Raw genomic sequence first — 20,414 nt, 5'->3', positions numbered from 1 at the left:
ACATCTGTTTTACTTTCAACGTGATCACACCCTCGTTTTTACTCCATTTCCCCCCCAATACCCTTTATTCCCTGTTAACCCACCCTCCCCCATCCTTGCCATCACCACGCTGTTGTCCACGGCCTGAGTCCTTTTTCATCCTTGTTCAATCCCCGTACCGCCTCACCCGCCCCCATAGCTGTCATCCTGCTCTCTGTGTATGAGTATGACCCCATTTTGCTTATTAATTCAGTTTGTTCATTAGATTGCACATAGGAGTGAAATCGAGGTATTTGTCTTCCTTTGGCTGGCTTATACCACTTAGCCTACGGTTCTCCAGATCCATCCATGCTGTCACATGGGTAAAATTCTCTTTGTGTTCATGAGTGAAGTAGTATTCCAATGTGTAAATATCCCTTCGTCGTTCTATGCACTCATCCACTGATGCACACTTGGGCTGCTTCCTTATCCTGGCATTTTTAAATAACACTGCAATAAACATAGGGGTGCTTATGTTCTTGCAAATTAGTATTTGGGGTTTCCGCCGATGTATTCCCAGGTGGGATCACTGTGTCAAAAGGTAGTGCCGTCGTTAATTTTTCGAGGTCTCCATACTGTTTTCCACAGTGGGGACAACAATCTGCATTCCCACCAATAGTGCAAAAGGCTTCCCCTTTCTCCACATCATTACCAGCACTTGGGTGATCATTTATTAATGATAGCTGCGCAGGGATGCACTCCTCGGCTCTGGACTTTCTTCAAGAGGGTCTGGAGCCCACTGAGTCCGCCCGCTGACTGTGTCGCTTACAGAGGTGGTTGGTCGGTGGTGCTCTGACGCGGTCTGTAGCTGTCTGCTGGGTGCACAGGTTCCGGGGTTTCCTGGGTGGTGCAGGCCAACATCAGCCACTACCGGCATTCTGCCTGGGGCCACCCAGCGTGAGCGGCAGAGCGATCCGCAGGCCGCTGCTACTTGTGCTGGGCTCTCAGAACCCAGGCGAAGCCAGCTTGTGAGCCAAGGCTAATGCTACTAGATCCAGGCCGGGGGCCACTTAGCAAGAGGTACTGAGGCTCGGGCCAGCCAGGGCTGGCTCTTGCCTGTTGGAGAGGCTCTAGGAACATCTGAAGCGTGAGCCAAGACAAGGCAGTCACGTGGAAAAGCCGCTGTTAAGAGCTTGGGTGGGCCCTGCAGCTGGGTGGGGCAGACCCTCAGGGAAACACCGGGGTGGGCCACGGAGTGTGAGCCAGGTTGAGGTAGTCTCCGATATGGCTCCAGCCAGCCTGCTCTGTGGGTGGAGGGCACAGAAAAGGAACAATGGCCTCTGCTCGGAATTCTGTCTGGGAGAAAGCTGTCTCCCAGGTGTCACCCTGATGCCAGACACTTCACGTCCTCGCCGTACGCCACTGGTGCCCTTTCACTGCTGCCCCCGTGCTGGAGTTCAGAGGGAGCGAGTCTGAGTACGTCTGTGTGTGGGCCCTTTGAGAGGAACTGCTTGGGAATTCAGCAATTTCTTCCACTGACAATCCCCCCTGGTTTTTCAAGCAGCCATTATGGAGACTTGTGTCCCTGGCACTGGAACCCTGGATTGTGAGGCTTGGTGTGGGTCCCTTACTCTCAAGTTATCTCTCCTGAGTTTAAACCACCACACATCATGTGGGACCCGCGCTCTCCTCATCTCCCCATTTCGGCATCTCTGTGCCTCCTACCAGTCTAGATGAACATGGCTTCTTTAATTCCCTGGTTGTCCATTCAACCTGATTTCTGATGGTTCTTAGTGATGGTTGTTCTATAATTTAGTTGTACTTTTGATGTGGCTGTGTGAGGAGGTAGCTGGATTTACCTATCCTGACTTCTTGATCAGGAGTCCCCTAACACCATTTATTGCATAAACTATTTTTAGTCCATTGCATGTGCTTGCTTCCTCCATCAAATATTTGACTATAAAGGTTCACTTTTGGGCTCCCTACTCTGTTCCAATCTGCCCATGGACAGATTTCATGTCCCTGGTTCGTATATATATAAGTTCTTTGGCTTTTCCATTTCCTGTAATATTCTTAACCTCCCCCTGTTGATTCAGTACCTGGTGTTTATGCTGCTTATTCCGTGTTTCACCCCATTCTTCCCCCTGCCACTCCCCTCTGATTTCCATTTCTATGACTCTGTTCCTGTTCTAGTTGTTTGCTTAGTTTTGTTTTTTTAAATAGGTTCAGTTGGGGATATTTGTGAGTTTGTTGACATTTTCTTGTTCATAGTTTTTCTATGATAAGTCTCTTTAACATTTCATATAATTAGGGCTTGGTGCTGATGAACTCCTTTAACTTGACCTCATCTGGGAAACATTTTGTCTGCCCGTCCATTCTGAAGGACAGCCTTGCTGGATAGAGTAATCTTGGATGTAGGTCCTTGTCTTTCACGACTTTGAATACTTGACAGCCCCTTCTCACCTGCAAGGTTGCTTCTGAGACATCTGCTCATACTCTTAGGGGAACTCCTTTGTGGACAACTGTCGTGTTTTCTCTTGCTGCTTTTAAGATTCTCTCCTTATCTTAAATCTTGAGTAATGTAATTATCATGTGCCTTGGTGTGTGCTTCCATGGGTTCACTTCTTTGGGAATCTTTGAGCTTCCTGGTTCTCCTGGAAGTCTATTTTCTTGGCCAGATCAGGGGAGTTCTCCTTCATTATTTGTTCAAAGGCGTTTTCAATTTCTTGCTCTTCTTCCTTGTCTTCTGGCACCCCTATGATTCGGAGGTTGGAAAATTTAAGTTGTCCAAGAAGTTCCTAAGCCTCTCTTCATTTTTTTGAATTCTTGTTTCTCATTCTGTTCTGGTTGAATGTTTATCTCTTCCTTCTGCTCCCAGTCATTGAATGGAGTCCCGGTTTCTTTCCCTTTACTGTTGGTTCCCTGCATATTTTTCTTTATTTCACTTCGCGTAGCCTTCACTTTTTCCTCCATTATGCAACCATACTCAGCCAATTCACTGAGCATCCAGATTACCAGTGTTTTGAACTGTGCATCTGATAGGTTGGCTATCAATTCATTGCTTAGTTCTATTTTTGGAGCTTTGATCTGCCCTTTCATTTGGGCCATGTTTCTTTGGCTGGGTGTACCTGTTACATTAGGTGGGGCAGAGCCTTAGGTATTCGCCAGGGTGCTGCAACCCAGGTCATTGAACAGTGACACTTGTACATGAGAAGAGTCTGAGAGGATACAATGCCGCTTGCTCTGCTCTCGGCCTGCTTTCCGTTACTTCCCCAGCTACCCAAAAGGAAATAAAGCCATTCCAGGGCTGATTCCCAGGTGGGTGGGTTTGTGTATGTTCTAGGTGTCTGTGGTCCTCTCCAACAGACACTCCTGTGAGGCTTGGAAATGGTTATAAATGCACATCCTTAGCACGTTCACAATCCTAAAGAATCATTAATCCTGAAGGTGGGGCCAGCCATCTGAAAGCCTCCCTGGAGATTTGAGTGCCTGCTCAGATCCCAAACATCACTGCCTTGCCCTGTGTCCTAAATCAGAAAAATGGTTTTCTGACTTGGGGGAAAAATCGGAAAAGAGATAAGAATGGTTTTTTTAAATTTATTTGACTAAGAATTAATCAGAAATAAAACAGGCAGAATGGCCCATTCCCTATGGACTGTGAACCTCAAGGAATGTACCCAGCTGTTCAATCACACTTCTCGAATTTCAGAGGGTCCATTGAGTCACTTTTATACCCAGCTGTTTGGTCACCCTTACCAATGTGCAGAGGGAAAGTCCATTCACTTTAACACCCACCTGTTTGATCACACCTCCCGATGTGCAGACAGTTCAGTCACTTTAATATGCAGCTGTTCGATCATGCTTCCCATTCTACAGAGAGAAAGTGCAGTCACTTTAAAGTTGTTTCCCGTAGGAAGCTCCCTGAGGGCAGGACTTGTATCTTGCTCCCTGCTGCAGCCAGACTAGAGCACACTGAAGGCACTCGGGCTAGTTAAATGATTGCTCGTGTCTTCATTTCCTCCTCCCTCATTTATCAGTAGTACCGCCTGCGTGTTGAGCCATGTGTGGGCACTGCAGTAACCGAGATGGATCTGGCCTCGAGTCCTAGGGCCTCCGAGTCAGGTGTAGGGGGAGAAAGGGGTTGGAACTTGTGTGATTAAGGGTTAGGAGGCCAGGTGTGAGGGAGCAGGGGGATCAAAAAGGGGCACAGCTGATGCAACCTCAACAGGGGGAGGATCGTCAAGAGGTGACACGATATGAAGCAGGGTCTCCAGAAAAACAGAACCGTGTGTGTGTGTGTGTGTGTGTGTAGGACTTTCTTATAAGCAATTGGCACATATGAGTACGACGGTCGCAAGATTCAAGATCTACCAAATGAGTTGGCAAGCTGGAGACCAAGGAGACCTGATATCGTTCTAGGCTGCAGGCTGGCGGGCTTGAGACCCAGAGCGAACTGATGTTTCGACTCATGTCTGAGGGCAAGAAAAGGCCGATGTTTATCTCAAGCAGTTTAATTAAGTATCTGGGCACCCAACTGAGGGGAGAGAGAACATACCTGACAAGGCCTGGTAGTAAAGGTATCACTGCGTACGCGGGGAAGCGTAAGGAGTTCAAATGGTTCGTCAGGGTGTAGGAAGGCCTGGGGTACTGGGCTAGAAACAGGACAAGCCACGGGCTTGCACAGGAAGGCAGGCTTTGGGTGGGCCAAGTCGGCTGGGTGACAATGGGGCTCTGGAGCGGAGCTGTCCAGGAGGCAGCCGGCTGGGCTGGGAGGACGGGAAAGAGGTCCTAGCCATTGCCAGAGCTCCAGAACCGTCAGCAGCATGTGTGTGGCTCTGAAGACACGGGAGGGGAAGACAGGACCAGGCAGAAGGGCCAGAGAGAAAAGAGGGGAGGGGCTGTGTTAAAACTGTGACGTGCGCTCTCAGCTGGTCCGAATTCCAGGAGGGCCTCCCGGGACCTCGCCACCAAATGCCAGCTCATTCCCAGCAGGCGCAAGTAGGAGGTTGCCGGGGACAGGAGGCAGCTTTTCCTGGGTGGGCAGCGCCTGCAGTTTCCCATCTCCTGTTGCCCAACCCAGGGCCAGGAAACAGCCAGGCTGGACGTCCCAGGCCTGTCGACTCCGGGACAGTCCAGGCCAGCCTGTGTTTGCTCTGTCCACAGTGAATCAAGTTCCAGCCATGGGCAGCCACATCCCACAATGCCCAGCTGCCTGGCGCTGGGAGAGTAAAGGAGCAGCAGGCAACAAGGGAAGAGCCTGGCAGCTGAATCCCGTCCCGGCCGCGTAACCAAACACGGCCTTGGGCATGTCATTGCCCGTCGCTGAGCCTCAGTGTCCCCCTCTGCAACATGGGGATACTGTGCCCTTCCCTCCTTGCCAATCACAGACAGGGCTATCGTTTCATAATAGCATGGTAAAGGGAGTGGAAAAAATGATAGTCAACTGCTTTTTGACCTATAAAACCCACGGCATCTTAGGGTTCAACCCAATGGCAGCACCATTCAAAATGAGAGCAGCTGCATTTCGTGCACGCTGCCTGTGCACCCGGAGTGTGTTCATGTCATATGCTCGCAGCCCGTGCATAACCCTCTGAGACCGACCCTGGCTCTTCGGATGGGGGAGCTGAAGTCCACAGAGGTTACCTAAGTTGCCCAAAACCACGGAACAGGATCTGAACTGTAGCAAACCTTCTTTTGGGGTATTTCCTCAACCAAACTCAAACTTCCTAATTCGCAGAGTTTGCGAATTACATTGGCTCTGCCAATGTACTTTTGTGGCTGCTCAGGCGGGAGACCACAAAGTACTCATGGACTCAGAGCTCAGCCCGGGTCTGACGAAGGATAGATCAAGTGGCTTTCTCAGAGAATGAATGCTCTCAAATGGGCTCATTTCCCTGGTTGTCTAAACCTCGCCTCTTCACCGTGCCTCCCTTCCTCGCTGGGCCATCTCTTTCCTCATCTCTCTAATGGGGGGAAATATCCTATTTCCTTGCTCCTACTACAGCCATAGTTTTGCATTCTGATATCTTTAGAAGTGAGATGTAACCTGCGATCACTGGAGCAGTTACGGCGTGCAGGAACCTGTCTTTCTTTCCTCCCCACCCCAGCTTGTCATTAAACTGACGGTGATAATTACTATAAAGGGGCAGACACTTAGGAGCAAATTTGTTTCATTTAACAAGCACTGACAAAGTGAACTGATTTAATCCTCCAAACAATCCAACAAGTACCCACTATTATTATCCCCATGTTCCAGGTAGGAAAATAGAGGCACAGAGAAGTTCAGTACTTGCCCAAGGTCACACAGCTAGCTAGCCAGTGATTTTCAGGAAAACACTTCAGCACCATTTTAACTACCCTAATGGTTCTTCTGTCTCTTTCTTTCCTGTGAAACTTCTCTTGAGGTTGTGCCAGGGCCAGGTGAAGGGGCAGACAATACAGGGCTGCTCAGAAGCTCAGTCCATGGAGGTACGAGAGAGTCTTTGAAATTACGGAAGACAGAGAAAATTGTCCTGTGTCAAGGTGGGTGCTGGGTGCCCTGGAAGGAACTATTTGAGTAGCCTTTGGGAAGAGAGTGAGGCCCACAAGGGGCAGCCTGGCCAGTGAGGATGCTGAGGGCAACTCAGTCCTTCCGAGGAGAGGCACTCCGCTTACTCACTTAAGGGAAAAATCTTATTTCTCTCCTCTCACAATACTCTGGCAACCAGTTGTGAGTGTTCTTGTACAACAAACGAGTCGACTCTCCGGGTGTCATTAGGGTGTCCTAACAAGTCAATGCTTTTCTCACTCTAACTGGAGTTGGAATCATATCCACAAGTTAAGGGCTCAGTCTCACAGGACTGTCTACACTCAGAGGACAATCCCAAGTCCAGGTTGTCACCTGTACTTCTGACCCAACTTGCCTTTGAGCTTGGCAGTTGGCAAGAACAGCTCACAGAACTCAGGAAAAATACTTTGCCTACTAGATTAGCAGTTTATTAGAAAAGGATCTAACTCAGGAACAGCCAGATAGAGGAGATGCATAGAGCAAAGCCTGTGTTAGGGGCAGAGACTCCCATGCCTTCTGTGAGCGGGCCACCTAGCCAGCACCTTCTCATGTTCCCCAACCTGGACGCTCTACACTCCCTATCACATAGGAGTTTTATGAAAGCTTCCCTATGTGGTCATGATGGACTCCATTATTGGCCATCAGTAGAGACCAAGTCAATCTCATGCCCCAGATCCCTCCCCAGAAGGCAGGGGTGGGGGTGTAAGTTCTACCCTATGATCATTTGGTCGGTTCCCCTGGTAACCAGCCCCCATCCTGAGATAACTTAGGAGTCCCCAGACACCAGTCATCTCATTCGCATACAAAAAGATACTTATCAGGGTGAAGATTCCCAGGCTTTTAGGACAAGCCTGCCAGGAACCAGAGGCAGAGACCAGATCCCTACTTCTTACTCTGTCACACTCACTGTCTGCCGTTCAGCTGCAAGAGGCACACTGGTTAGGCCAGAGCTGTTACTTGGACAGCAGAAAGACCAAACCCTGCTCTTGCCTTGGTCCCCACTTCCCCTTAGATAACTGTAGCTGTCCAGGGCGATAGCTCCCCTCCTGGAGCAGGTCCTTGCTCTGAAACCCTTGCAGGCAGTCAGTGGGGGAAGTCAAAGGTTCCTCTCACTTCTGGGCCTTGGTTGCTGCCGCCTCAGAATAATCTCCTGAATGGCACATCTTGAGGAGGCTCATTCGGAACCCCTGCGGAGTATATGGCATACGCTTTACCGAGTCTGGCCTTCTTTGCTCAGGGTAATGTTTATAGGATTCATTCACATTGTTACATGTGTCAGTGGTTCGTTTCTTTTCATTGCTAAGTAATCTGTTGTGGCGTGAAAATGCTACGATTCGTTTTTCCATTTTCCCGCTGACAGACAGTTGAACTCCTTCTAGTTTTTGCCTATTTTAAGTAACACTGAAGTCTTACACATGACATATGCTCCTCTTTGTCTGGAACGGTACGGTTATTTTAGAAAGCAATCTGGTCACTCCCTGAGAGCTCTCATCGGAGGAAAACATCACAATCTAAAATGCTATGGGCAATTATATCTCAACGAAGCTGGAAAAGAATAAAATAAAATCTTCTGGGAGTATAGACAGGACATGATTAAATAAATGCTAACCGAGGACGTGAATAAAAGGTTACGTGTGCTTTAAAATTGTAACTACAGAGTACACTGAAGTATGAAAAATTATTGGAGATATATAAAATGAACGAGAATGCAGTCTGATAAGCACACCCTAGTAGTTCCGTAAGTCCTATCGGTGAGGATAGAGATGTGACCCGGGGCAGCTCCCGAGGCCCGCTGCGCGCTGGGCTGTTCCGGGCTGGGGGACACCCCGGGGGGAAGAGAGGCAAGCTGCCTGTTCAGACAGCAGAGGGTAGAGACAACGCAGAAATAACTTCCTGTTTTACCTGCTGGGAGGCGAGTCAGGTGACACACTTACTGAAAACAGACGTTTGCCTTTGTGCCTCCCTTTTTTGGAAATGTCCTTGCCTCCAGGCCTGGGTTGGAGCCCTGCTGGACCTTTGTTCTTTCACCCTTGTTACCACACTCAGGTGGGACGGAGTCCACGTTTGCCCTACCCACACCCCTACAGTCATTCTTCACCCCAAGGACCCTCCACCCAGTGCTGGCCTGAGAACCCTCCAACCTGCCTGAAATGTTTGATTTATGTCTGCGTCCCTCAGAGAAAGAGAGGGAAATGGAGAGAAACATCAGTGCGTGAGAGGGAGTTCAACGGGTTGCCTCTGTCACTCGTCCTAACTGGGAGCCGGCCAGCAACCCATGATGTGCCCTGACCGGAAGGCAACCAATGACCTTTTGTTTTGCAGGAGGATGGCCGACAAACAGAGCCAAGCTGGCCAGGGCATCCACCTTGGCTCTGGACAGCCAGGAGGGAATGTTCTGGGTGTGGCATTTCGGAAGCACTTCCGGATTGTGTCACAGTGGATTCCCAGCGTCCCGCACACAGCTCATTATAAAGGTCACCGCAGACTTCAGCCACCAGTACCACCTAAGTCTGGCGCATCTTTGTCTCAGCATGGCACTGCCTTGGGCCCTTGCAGTCTTGAGCCTTCTTCCACTGCTGGATGCTGGGAGCCCGGTGTGTACCAATCACACGGTGCCTATCACCAAAGCCGCCCTGGACCGGGTGAGTGCCTGGGCCCCTGACGCCGTGGGCAGCTCTCTCCCTCCCTTCCCGTTCCCCTGCTGGCTTGTCATTAGCCCCCTCTCCTGATGCTGCCCTTTTCTCGCCCGGGTCTGGGGGAGGCAATCCGGTCAGCCTCCAAAGGCTTTGCGTTCCGCTGCCTCCACACCTGGAATCCTCATTGCAAAGTCCCTCAGAGGGGCCGCCGGGGGTGGCGGTGATGCTGCTTCTTGGAGTGAGCTCCTGCATGCCCGCTCCTGCATGTGCACTCCGTCCTGGGGCCCTCAGTCTCCTGTTTTGCAAAATGGAGAGATCTGGTCCGGCTTCTTCCCAACCTCCATCACTTGCCTCTGGCTTTCCCCAGATCTCTGGCCGGTGGTTTTATATTGCTTCAGCTTACCGGTACCCAGCGTATAAGGAGCTAGCTAGCAAGATAAAGACCGCCTTCTTTTACATGACACCCAACCACACGGAGGACACGGTACTGCTCAGAGAATACATAACCATGTAAGACCCTCACTGGCCAGCTCAGCCCAGGCCCAGCCCCAGCTCCTGGCTTGAGCTCCAGGTACCCCAGAGACCTTGAGCAAGCCCCTCCCTCTTCCTGGCCTTAGCCTTCTCCTGCATGAAACGCATGGGGGTCTGACTCGACTTGCCATTCGACTCCTGCTGCTCAGTGGCTGCACTGTCTACTTCTCCCTGACTGTCTTACTGATTGTCTCCTCACTTCTGTCTGGCCTAGTGGGGACAACTGCACCTATGAATCCAGCAACCTGACAATCTATCGGGAAAATGGGACCCTAGTTAAATACGGTGAGCCCTCGGGGGGAGGGCTGCTGTGTGGAAGGGGGAGGTGGTGGGGGGAGAAGCCCAAGGGAGGTGGGCATATGGGGGCTTTGGGCAGAGAAGACATGGGAGAAGCCCACTCTCATATCTGTGTTGGCCCGGTGCCTGCGCACCGAAGTAATCAGTAAATATGGCCAACATTTCTGAGCTCCTTCTATGCTCCAGGCACCGTACAAAGTGCTTTATGTGAATTAACCCACTTGATACTCTTAAGCAACCCTGGGAGGACATTACAGTGATCAGATGAGAAGATGGAGAAACAGAGATGTCCACTACTTCCTACGAGGTCACACAGCTCGCGACGAGAATTGGGTTAGGCCCCCCAGTCAGCTCCAGGACTGTCCCCCTTCAACCCCTCTCTGTCCTCTGGGAGCTAACGGTGGCAGCCTGTTCGCTGGGCAGGAAGTGACTTTGCCCATGTCTCCACCATCACTGCCGTGGGGGCACAGGGTGGGAACAAGGAGGCGCCAATGGAATTGAACCAACACCAAAGAGGAGCCCTGAGGCTCCTCTCTGAACCTCATGTCCCTCATCTGTAAAATGGGCAGAAAGACTCTGAGAGCCACAGTTCATGCAAAGCTCCTCTGACTCCACACACGTCAGTGTTCAGTGTGGGGCCTGGTGCGCGGTCGGAGAGAAGGACACGTGGCCCAGGTAGACCCCTGGCCCCTGCCGATTGCTGTGTGGCCCTGGGCACACCCAGTTTCCTCACCTGTGAGTAGGGAACCATTGTGCTGTTCCCATGGTCTCACCCAGAGGCTTTCTCTTCCAGAGAATGAAACAGAACAGTTTAGCCGACTGATGTTGCCAAAGGATCACAGGATCTACATGCTTGTTGCCTTCCCAGATGACCCAGAGAAAATCGGGATATCCTTCTTTGGTAAGTACGCTCCAAACTCTCATCCAGGCTTCACCCATGAGCACCAACTCCTGGGGCTTGTGCCCCTACCCCCAGCTTTCACTGGCCTGTCACCAGCCCTCTGCACATCCTTACCAGTCCCCGTGGTCCCTCCTGCAGCTGACAAGCCAGAGGTGACCCCGGAGCAAATGAACCAGTTCTATGAGGACCTCAGGTGCAGAGGCATGAACAAGTCAGAAGTTCTGTATGCTGATGATAAAAAGGTGAGTGCAAGGCAGACTCGGCTGTGCTCACGCGAGGGTGCTCCTGCCTTGGGCAGCCCAGAGGTCCAGAGAGAGAAAGCTCCAACCAGGGCTGTACAGCAAGGAAGGAGAACCTGCTTTTAAGCACCCACCTCACTGCAGAGACTGCTGAGCTTCAGAGAGGCCCGTGGAAAGAGGGAGGACCAGAGCCCAGAAGGGATGAGTCTGGGGAAACAGGGAAGGCGGGTGGAGCAGGGGGGAGGATAGAGAAGGCTAAGAGGAGGGCGGCAGCATGGCCAAGGACTGGTGGTGCCGGCTGGGGAAAGAGACACATGAAGGGAAAGATTGTCGCAAGGCCCTGCCACCATGCCGGCCTCTCAACCACGCAATGGAGGGCGGGTATGATTGTGGTGCCCAGGGTCATCTGACTGCAGGCAGCAAGCCCAGGACCACCAGCCCGATTTTTGCTGTAACTGAGCATTACCTGAGTAACGGTCTCATTACTTTCCTGTAAACCTGTGTTAAGTGGAAGGCTTTACTTGGTCTTGTTTTACGCAACCATATTTGAACTCCCAGAGCTGATGAGCCGCTCACACTTTGTTGGAAGTACATGGCATCCTTTCAGCATTATTCAAATAAAAATGTCCCCATCTGCTTGCCACGAGGTTATCTCCCATGACCAAGGGTGAAACAGACTGTCCCCTTGCTCCTGGGGACCCCGGGAAAGGGCCTATGAACATCGGCCCTGGAGGGGGGTTCCCTGGCCCACAGCCTGCTCTGCCCACCTACGGGCCAGGGGACCTCGGTCAGGCCACACGGCCACTAAGAGCCTCAGCCGCATCTTCTGCAAAACGGTGGTGAGAAATCCAGATCCACATAAGGGCTTAGCAGGTCGTAAGTGCTCTGTAAATTCCAGTTGTTCTTAAGGCTTTGAGCCCCCATTCCAGGGCTGAATCAGCCGAGGCTCAGGGAGAGAAATGACTTCCCCAAGGTCACCCAACGGAAGTGTCAGAGACCGGACTAGAGCCATCCTCATGCTTCTGCCACAGTCCAGAGGGGACCTCACAGTTCCCCCCAGGAGCCCCCTGCCCTCCCCCCATCATGGCGTTTTCTTCTTTTCCCACTCCCCAATAGGATCTCTGTAAGACGCTGGAGAAACAACATGAGGAGGAGAGGAAGGCCAAAGGCGAGACCGAGAGAGACACAGTATTGGATAAGGACGTCGGAGACGTCGGGGGTCTGTCCTGAGCCCCCCTTCCAACATTTGTACCTCAGTTCTTTCCCTCTGTGGCATCAATAAAGCTTCTGCTTTGGAATAAGTACTTGGTCACATAAGCTCCTTCACTCATTCTCCCAATCTTTCATGTTGAGGCTGCCCAGAACTGAGCCCGGGAGGACCACCAGATAGGACCCAAAGGAGAGCTCAGGTGGCTAAGGGACAGGGGGGCCTGAGGCAGGTGTGGCCAGGCATGAAGGGCCTCTCTGCAGACCTCGCCTGGCCATCGAGGGAGGCGAGTTGGGAGGGCCTGACTGTAGGCAAGGGGAGTCCGTGGATGCAGCTGACCCTGGTAAGAGGTGGGGCCCGGGCCAGGGCAGGGGCAGATCAGGGGAGACCGAGGGACCTAGGTCAGGGGGGTTGGGTGTCTCCCTGAAGTGTCCTCATGGCAGCCTCTGGGCACCCAACATCCACAAGAGGATACGACACCGGGGAATGAAGTTTGCCCCCAGAAACCAGCCCTCTTGCTCATGCGTTCTGAGCCCTGGAGATGGGGCCCTGTCGGAGGCGGGTCCACTGAGTAGAATAAAGTGAACTGAGCCCCTGAAGCCAGGAGTCCAGCAGGAAAAGCCCAGCCTTCTTCCTCACACGGGGCCTTCACGATTTATGTCCTGTGAGGGAAGGAGCGCTGCTCAAGTGGCACAAAAGTTGGAGCTGAGTTGTTCAGAAAATCCAAAGTGCCCTAAGCCACATCGAGCAACAGGTGTGTTACCCAGGGGCCCGACGCTGAGTCCCATGGCTCACACGCGGACAATCTCCAAAGAGCCGGCTCCGGGGCCCAAGCTTCAGCGTCCTTTGCTCTAAACTGGAGCCACTGCCCTGGGCCCCCACCGGGTTGCTCCCCTTTTCCATCCTGACATCCATGGGACAGCCTCTTGGCACCCTGAAGAGTGTGGACCCAGAGACTCAGAAGCTACAGGAAATCTCCACATCTGTTTTACTTTCAACGTGATCACACCCTCGTTTTTACTCCATTTCCCCCCCAATACCCTTTATTCCCTGTTAACCCACCCTCCCCCATCCTTGCCATCACCACGCTGTTGTCCACGGCCTGAGTCCTTTTTCATCCTTGTTCAATCCCCGTACCGCCTCACCCGCCCCCCATAGCTGTCATCCTGCTCTCTGTGTATGAGTATGACCCCATTTTGCTTATTAATTCAGTTTGTTCATTAGATTGCACATAGGAGTGAAATCGAGGTATTTGTCTTCCTTTGGCTGGCTTATACCACTTAGCCTACGGTTCTCCAGATCCATCCATGCTGTCACATGGGTAAAATTCTCTTTGTGTTCATGAGTGAAGTAGTATTCCAATGTGTAAATATCCCTTCATTGTTCTATGCACTCATCCACTGATGCACACTTGGGCTGCTTCCTTATCCTGGCATTTTTAAATAACACTGCAATAAACATAGGGGTGCTTATGTTCTTGCAAATTAGTATTTGGGGTTTCCGCCGATGTATTCCCAGGTGGGATCACTATGTCAAAAGGCAGTGCCGTCGTTAATTTTTCAAGGTCTCCATACTGTTTTCCACAGTGGGGACAACAATCTGCATTCCCACCAATAGTGCAAAAGGCTTCCCCTTTCTCCACATCATTACCAGCACTTGGGTGATCATTTATTAATGATAGCTGCGCAGGGATGCACTCCTCGGCTCTGGACTTTCTTCAAGAGGGTCTGGAGCCCACTGAGTCCGCCCGCTGACTGTGTCGCTTACAGAGGTGGTTGGTCGGTGGTGCTCTGACGCGGTCTGTAGCTGTCCGCTGGGTGCACAGGTTCCGGGGTTTCCTGGGTGGTGCAGACCAACATCAGCCACTACCGGCATTCTGCCTGGGGCCACCCAGCGTGAGCGGCAGAGCGATCCGCAGGCCGCTGCTACTTGTGCTGGGCTCTCAGAACCCAGGCGAAGCCAGCTTGTGAGCCAAGGCTAATGCTACTAGATCCAGGCCGGGGGCCACTTAGCAAGAGGTACTGAGGCTCGGGCCAGCCAGGGCTGGCTCTTGCCTGTTGGAGAGGCTCTAGGAACATCTGAAGCGTGAGCCAAGACAAAGGCAGTCATGTGGAAAAGCCGCTGTTAAGAGCTTGGGTGGGCCCTGCAGCTGGGTGGGGCAGACCCTCAGGGAAACACCGGGGTGGGCCACGGAGTGTGAGCCCGGTTGAGGTAGTCTCCGATATGGCTCCAGCCAGCCTGCTCTGTGGGTGGAGGGCACAGAAAAGGAACAATGGCCTCTGCTCGGAATTCTGTCTGGGAGAAAGCTGTCTCCCAGGTGTCACCCTGATGCCAGACACTTCACGTCCTCGCTGTATGCCACTGGTGCCCCTTCACTGCTGCCCCCGTGCTGGAGTTCAGAGGGAGCGAGTCTGAGTACGTCTGTGTGTGGGCCCTTTGAGAGGAACCGCTTGGGAATCCTGGACACTGGAACCCTGGGCTGGGAGGCCTGGCGTGGGGCTACCACCCCTTACTCTTGAGATATCCCTCCTGGACTTAAACCACTGCACATGGGTGTGGGACCCGCCCTTTCCCCACCTCCCCGTCTCTGCATCTCTGTGCCTCCCCCCAGTCTGAATGAACATGGCTTCTTTAATTTCCTGGTTGTCGGACATTCATTCAATCGATGTCTGTTGATTCCGAGTGATGGTTGTTCTATACTTTAGTTGTAATTTTGATGTGTCTGTGTGAGGAGGTAGCTGCATTTCCCTATGCCACTCTCTTGGTCAGGAAATCCCCGACACCATTTATTGCATAAACTTTTTTAGCCCATTGCATGTGCTTGCTTCCTCCATTAAATATTATTTGACTTTAAAGTTGTCAGTCCATTTTTGGGCTCCCATTTCATTCCATTCATCTATGTGTCTGTTTTATACCAGTACCATGCTGTTTTCATTTCTTTGGCCTTAGAGTGTAGTTTGATATTAGGTAGCAATATTCTTCCAACCTTGTCCTTCTTTCTCAGGATTGCTGTTGGTATTCCTGGGCACTTTGTGGTTCCATATAAATTTTGAAATACTTGTTATAGCCCTGTGCAATAAGTCATTGGGTCTTGATAAGGATTGTGTTGAATCTATAGATTGCTTTGAGTAGCAGGGACTTTCTGATGATGTTCATTCTCTCTATCTATGAACACAGTTTGCGTTTCCACTTATTTGTATCTTCTTCAATTTCTTTCCTCAGTGTCTTATAATTTTCTGAGTGCAGGTCTTTTACATCCTTGGTTAGCTTTATTCTGAGATATTTTATTCTTTTTGGAGCAATAGTGAGTGGATAGTTTTCTCAATTTCCCTTTATCATAGTCCATTGTTGGCATATAAAAATGCAATATTTTCTGGGTATGGATTTTCTGTCCTGCTCGTTTGCTGAATTCGTTGATCAGCTCTAGTATTGCTTGGTGGAATCTTTAGGGTTCTTTATGTACAATATCATGTCATCTGCAAATAAAGACAGTTTTACTTCTTCCATTCCAATTTGCACGCCTTTTCCTTCATCTTCTTGTCTGATTGCTATTGCTAGTACCCCCAGAACTATGCTGAATGAGAGACGTGAAAGCGGACCTCCCTGTCTCATTCCTGATCCTGACGGGAACCCTTAGAGTTTTTGCCCGTTGAGTATGATGCTCGCAGTGGATTACTCATATATGGCCTTTATTATATATATTTACATTCCCTCTGTTCCCACTTTGCTGAGAATTTTTAATCATACATGGGTGCTGAATTTTATCAAATCCTTTCTCTTCATCTTTTAGAATGTTGATGAAGGCTTCCTTATGTGAGCATGAATGTCTACATTATTAGCCATCTGTAGAGACCAAGTCAATCTCATGCCCCAGATCCCTCCCCAGAAGGCAGGGGTGGGGGTGTAAGTTCTACCCTACGATCATTTGGTCGGTTCCCCTGGTAACCAGCCCCCATCCTGAGATAACTTAGGAGTCCCCAGACACCAGTCATCTCATTCGCATACAAAAAGATACTTATCAGGGTGAAGATTCCCAGGCTTTTAGGACAAGCCTGCCAGGAACCAGAGGCAGAGACCAGATCCCTACTTCTTACTCTGTCACACTCACTGTCTGCCGTTCAGCTGCAAGAGGCACACTGGTTAGGCCAGAGCTGTTACTTGGACAGCAGAAAGACCAAACCCTGCTCTTGCCTTGGTCCCCACTTCCCCTTAGATAACTGTAGCTGTCCAGGGCGATAGCTCCCCTCCTGGAGCAGGTCCTTGCTCTGAAACCCTTGCAGGCAGTCAGTGGGGGAAGTCAAAGGTTCCTCTCACTTCTGGGCCTTGGTTGCTGCCGCCTCAGAATAATCTCCTGAATGGCACATCTTGAGGAGGCTCATTCGGAACCCCTGCGGAGTATATGGCATACGCTTTACCGAGTCTGGCCTTCTTTGCTCAGGGTAATGTTTATAGGATTCATTCACATTGTTACATGTGTCAGTGGTTCGTTTCTTTTCATTGCTAAGTAATCTGTTGTGGCGTGAAAATGCTACGATTCGTTTTTCCATTTTCCCGCTGACAGACAGTTGAACTCCTTCTAGTTTTTGCCTATTTTAAGTAACACTGAAGTCTTACACATGACATATGCTCCTCTTTGTCTGGAACGGTACGGTTATTTTAGAAAGCAATCTGGTCACTCCCTGAGAGCTCTCATCGGAGGAAAACATCACAATCTAAAATGCTATGGGCAATTATATCTCAATGAAGCAGGAAAAGAATAAAATAAAATCCTCTGGGAGTATAGACAGGACATGATTAAGTAAATGCTAACCGAGGACGTGAATAAAAGGTTACGTGTGCTTTAAAATTGTAACTACAGAGTACACTGAAGTATGAAAAATTATTGGAGATATATAAAATGAACGAGAATGCAGTCTGATAAGCACACCCTAGTAGTTCCGTAAGTCCTATCGGTGAGGATAGAGATGTGACCCGGGGCAGCTCCCGAGGCCCGCTGCGCCCTGGGCTGTTCCGGGCTGGGGGACACCCCGGGGGGAAGAGAGGCAAGCTGCCTGTTCAGACAGCAGAGGGTAGAGACAACGCAGAAATAACTTCCTGTTTTACCTGTTGGGAGGCGAGTCAGGTGACACACTTACTGAAAACAGACGTTTGCCTTTGTGCCTCCTTTTTTTGGAAATGTCCCTGCCTCCAGGACTGGGTTGGGGCCCTTCTGGACCTTTGTTCTTTCACCCTTGTTACCACACTCAGGTGGGACGGAGTCCACATTTGCTCTACCCACACCCTTACACCCCTTCCGCAACTCCTCGTCCGCTAGACTGCATTCTCTCCTGGGAGCACTCTAAGGTGCCTTCAGCATTTTATTTATGACTGGGTTTGAGGAGAGCAGGACCAATAAAATGGCCTTTGTCTGATCAAGATCACATAAAGTATGTAATGCCAAGTGGAGTCACTCATGTCAACTGAAATGGCTGTCAGTCAGCCATGACACTTTGGTTGAAGAGGAAAATTACCTAAGTCAGAGTAAACACATCTGGCAAGAACACATATCTGCCCACGGGGTCAGAGTAGCTGTGTCTGCAGAGCAGGACCACCCGCAGGTGGGTTCCGATGGGGAAATTCCACACTTGGTAGCAGGTGCGTCAAGCAGAATAGCCATGTACCACCCATAGGCTCCCGGGCAAATTGCCCACTTGGCATAAGGGGTGCCAAGATATTTACTGAAAAGACCCAGAAAGTTGGAGTCTACCACTTGCAAGGTATAACTGAGGCAGGTTTCAGACCACTGCTGAGACAACTAAGCTCCACACAGCAGAACGCTGCTCGACGCCACGCTGATCTCCCCTGACATCAGCTGCCGGAGGCTCTGACCTGCTGGACTGAGGACTTTGCCTGCCCTGATGCCCACCTGGGCCCAGAGATCCTTCTTTACAAGATGGTGATGACACCCTTGCCTACCGTGCTGTTTCCTCATCCTGCAGACTGAGACTCTGGGACGTGGGTTCGTTATAACACATTGATTGCTGGGTGTATATTTTATGTTTCTCTTATATTGTTAGAGTCTGAGTAGGATATTAAAGTGTGTTAATATTCTACTTTGAGTGACCTGCATTCAATAAAAGCCGAGTGAACAGCATAGTTATAGTGTTTGACTCTTGTCTATTACTTGGGGCTGGGCTGCCCAGAAGGTGGCTAGCTGAGCTGTTGCTGGGCCAACTTATAGGAAAGGCTATATCACAGACATATGCTCATGACATTGGCATGGTTGGCAGCAACCAATGTGGGATTGGCTCACGAAACAGATCTGTAATAAGGCTAAAGAAAGAAAGCTCCATTGTGACAAAACTTGTGGAGGTGGCAGGTTGAATTAGCATAACTAAAATTTATATAAGGCAACTACCACAATTTTGTGAAAATGTTAGCCTTTGGACAGAAACTTATAAAAGGTGTGACTCTCAGGAGGAGGCCAAACCCTGTCCTACCAGTGGAAGACCCCTGCTATGAGACCGAGGTGCAAGTTCATAAGAAACTGTCCATACAGAGCATTGAGGATGTATGGACAGTCTTCACTGTTCCATGAAATTTGGAACCGCTCATTGATAGAGCTGATAACAAAGAAGTGCCGGCACTGCTTCTGAAGACATTGTCCCACGTAGGTGCCAATAGGAATAAAGGCAAGAATGTAGTGCACAGAATTATACAAAGAAGTAAGTCATCTGACACCATTCAGGTTAATTTGATGATGATCCTCATCCAAAGGATCATGGAGAATATGGCAACCCACTGGAGGACTTACAGGCTGCCAGACCAGTAGTTTTAAGGAAAGCTAATAGTAGACTATAATCATGGACAAGAAAGGCCACAGTACAGTACAGAGGAAGGCTGAGAATACACCAATGGGAAAAGCAGAAAATGAGAAGATTTTCAGCAAAAGGACATGACCGATGTAGATTGGCTGGCTATGATTTGGGACAAACGAGCCGATACTATTTTACTCACAGGAAGAGAAGTGAGGCCAATTCCAGGCATTTCAGAACAAAATGCAGTTAACACAGCATTACCAGAGCTAACACAGAGAGGGGCAAATCAAATTCTCATGCTGCAGGACCGGACAGCAAGAGTATAGAGGGCAGCACTCCCCACAGCGGACATGGCAGCGGGTGGAGATGGCGCGAAATGGACAGACCTCACACAGGCCACTGATATCACTAGAAGAATGGCAATGCTCTCTCTGATTTATGACAGGACAGGAATGACTATGACCTCACAGGTACCAGCAGCACTATGCGTGAAAAAGGCAATTCTTAAGGAGCACCACCTGCCTAAAGATGTCACATATGCAGGCTATGGCTCATGCCAGGATGGCTGAGGACATATTGAATATATTTAAGTTATCATCTGAACTGAATGGCCAACCCAAATTCACCTTCAATGCCAAAAACAGAAAAACAGATCGGGACCCCCAAGGTGGAATAATGCGCCCAGGCAGAACTTAAGCCAAGGGGCGAACAATAACAAAAAATGGCAACCACCCCAAAATAGAAACTGGCAACAGCCAGGTAGGAATTACCAGCCTCGGCCTCAAAGGAAAAATGGGATTACTGGTAGAAACAAAGGACAGAATACATTTATAACCAGAAACAATTATGCAGGTCAGAATTTTAAGCCTAGGCAAAGCAACACGAAGCAGATCCAAGGACAGGCCAGAAAAGCTGCTCAAGACTTCTTTTCAAAGAACCCGGGTCAATCCCGGCCTTAGACCGGGGCAACAGATATTAGATAATAGGCCTTACAGTAAGCTTATCCTCGTAAATAGTCGGGAAAAGGTAGCTGAATTCCTTACAGACACGGCATCCCAAACAATCTAAGTTAAGGAAGATTTTAAAGTAGAAAAAGGATTTCCTGTTAATGTAGAAGGACTAGATGGTAAAAGTACACATTGCTTTGCTATTAAATTCTTTATTCTTCGCTATAACTTAGAACCTGTAGAAGTAAGAGGATATACAACACCTACTGTTGAAAATATAATAGGAATGGATAATTTACCAATTGTGTGAGGTGATTTCATTCCATCCAAAACCCTCCGACTACAGAAAGCAAA

At 50.0% G+C, this 20,414-nt stretch overlaps 1 protein-coding gene across 1 annotated transcript; it reads left to right on the top strand.

Moving 5' to 3' along the window:
* Positions 1 to 8,682: 8,682 nt before the first annotated feature.
* Positions 8,683 to 12,378, top strand: LOC129079627 (alpha-1-acid glycoprotein-like). The gene is made up of 7 exons (XM_054584912.1): positions 8,683 to 8,713; positions 8,828 to 9,147; positions 9,509 to 9,651; positions 9,887 to 9,957; positions 10,763 to 10,870; positions 11,009 to 11,112; positions 12,226 to 12,378. Exons 1-7 carry the CDS (start codon positions 8,698 to 8,700, stop codon positions 12,337 to 12,339), a joined length of 876 nt encoding a protein of 291 aa, XP_054440887.1. The 5' UTR covers positions 8,683 to 8,697; the 3' UTR covers positions 12,340 to 12,378.
* Positions 12,379 to 20,414: the final 8,036 nt, after the last annotated feature.

This window comes from Pteronotus mesoamericanus, unplaced genomic scaffold, assembly GCF_021234165.1.
Source record: "Pteronotus mesoamericanus isolate MK-2021 breed Mesoamerican mustached bat unplaced genomic scaffold, CSHL_Meso_final contig_78, whole genome shotgun sequence".
Lineage (NCBI taxonomy): Eukaryota > Metazoa > Chordata > Mammalia > Chiroptera > Mormoopidae > Pteronotus > Pteronotus mesoamericanus.
This window is presented reverse-complemented; position numbering and strand designations above follow the sequence as displayed.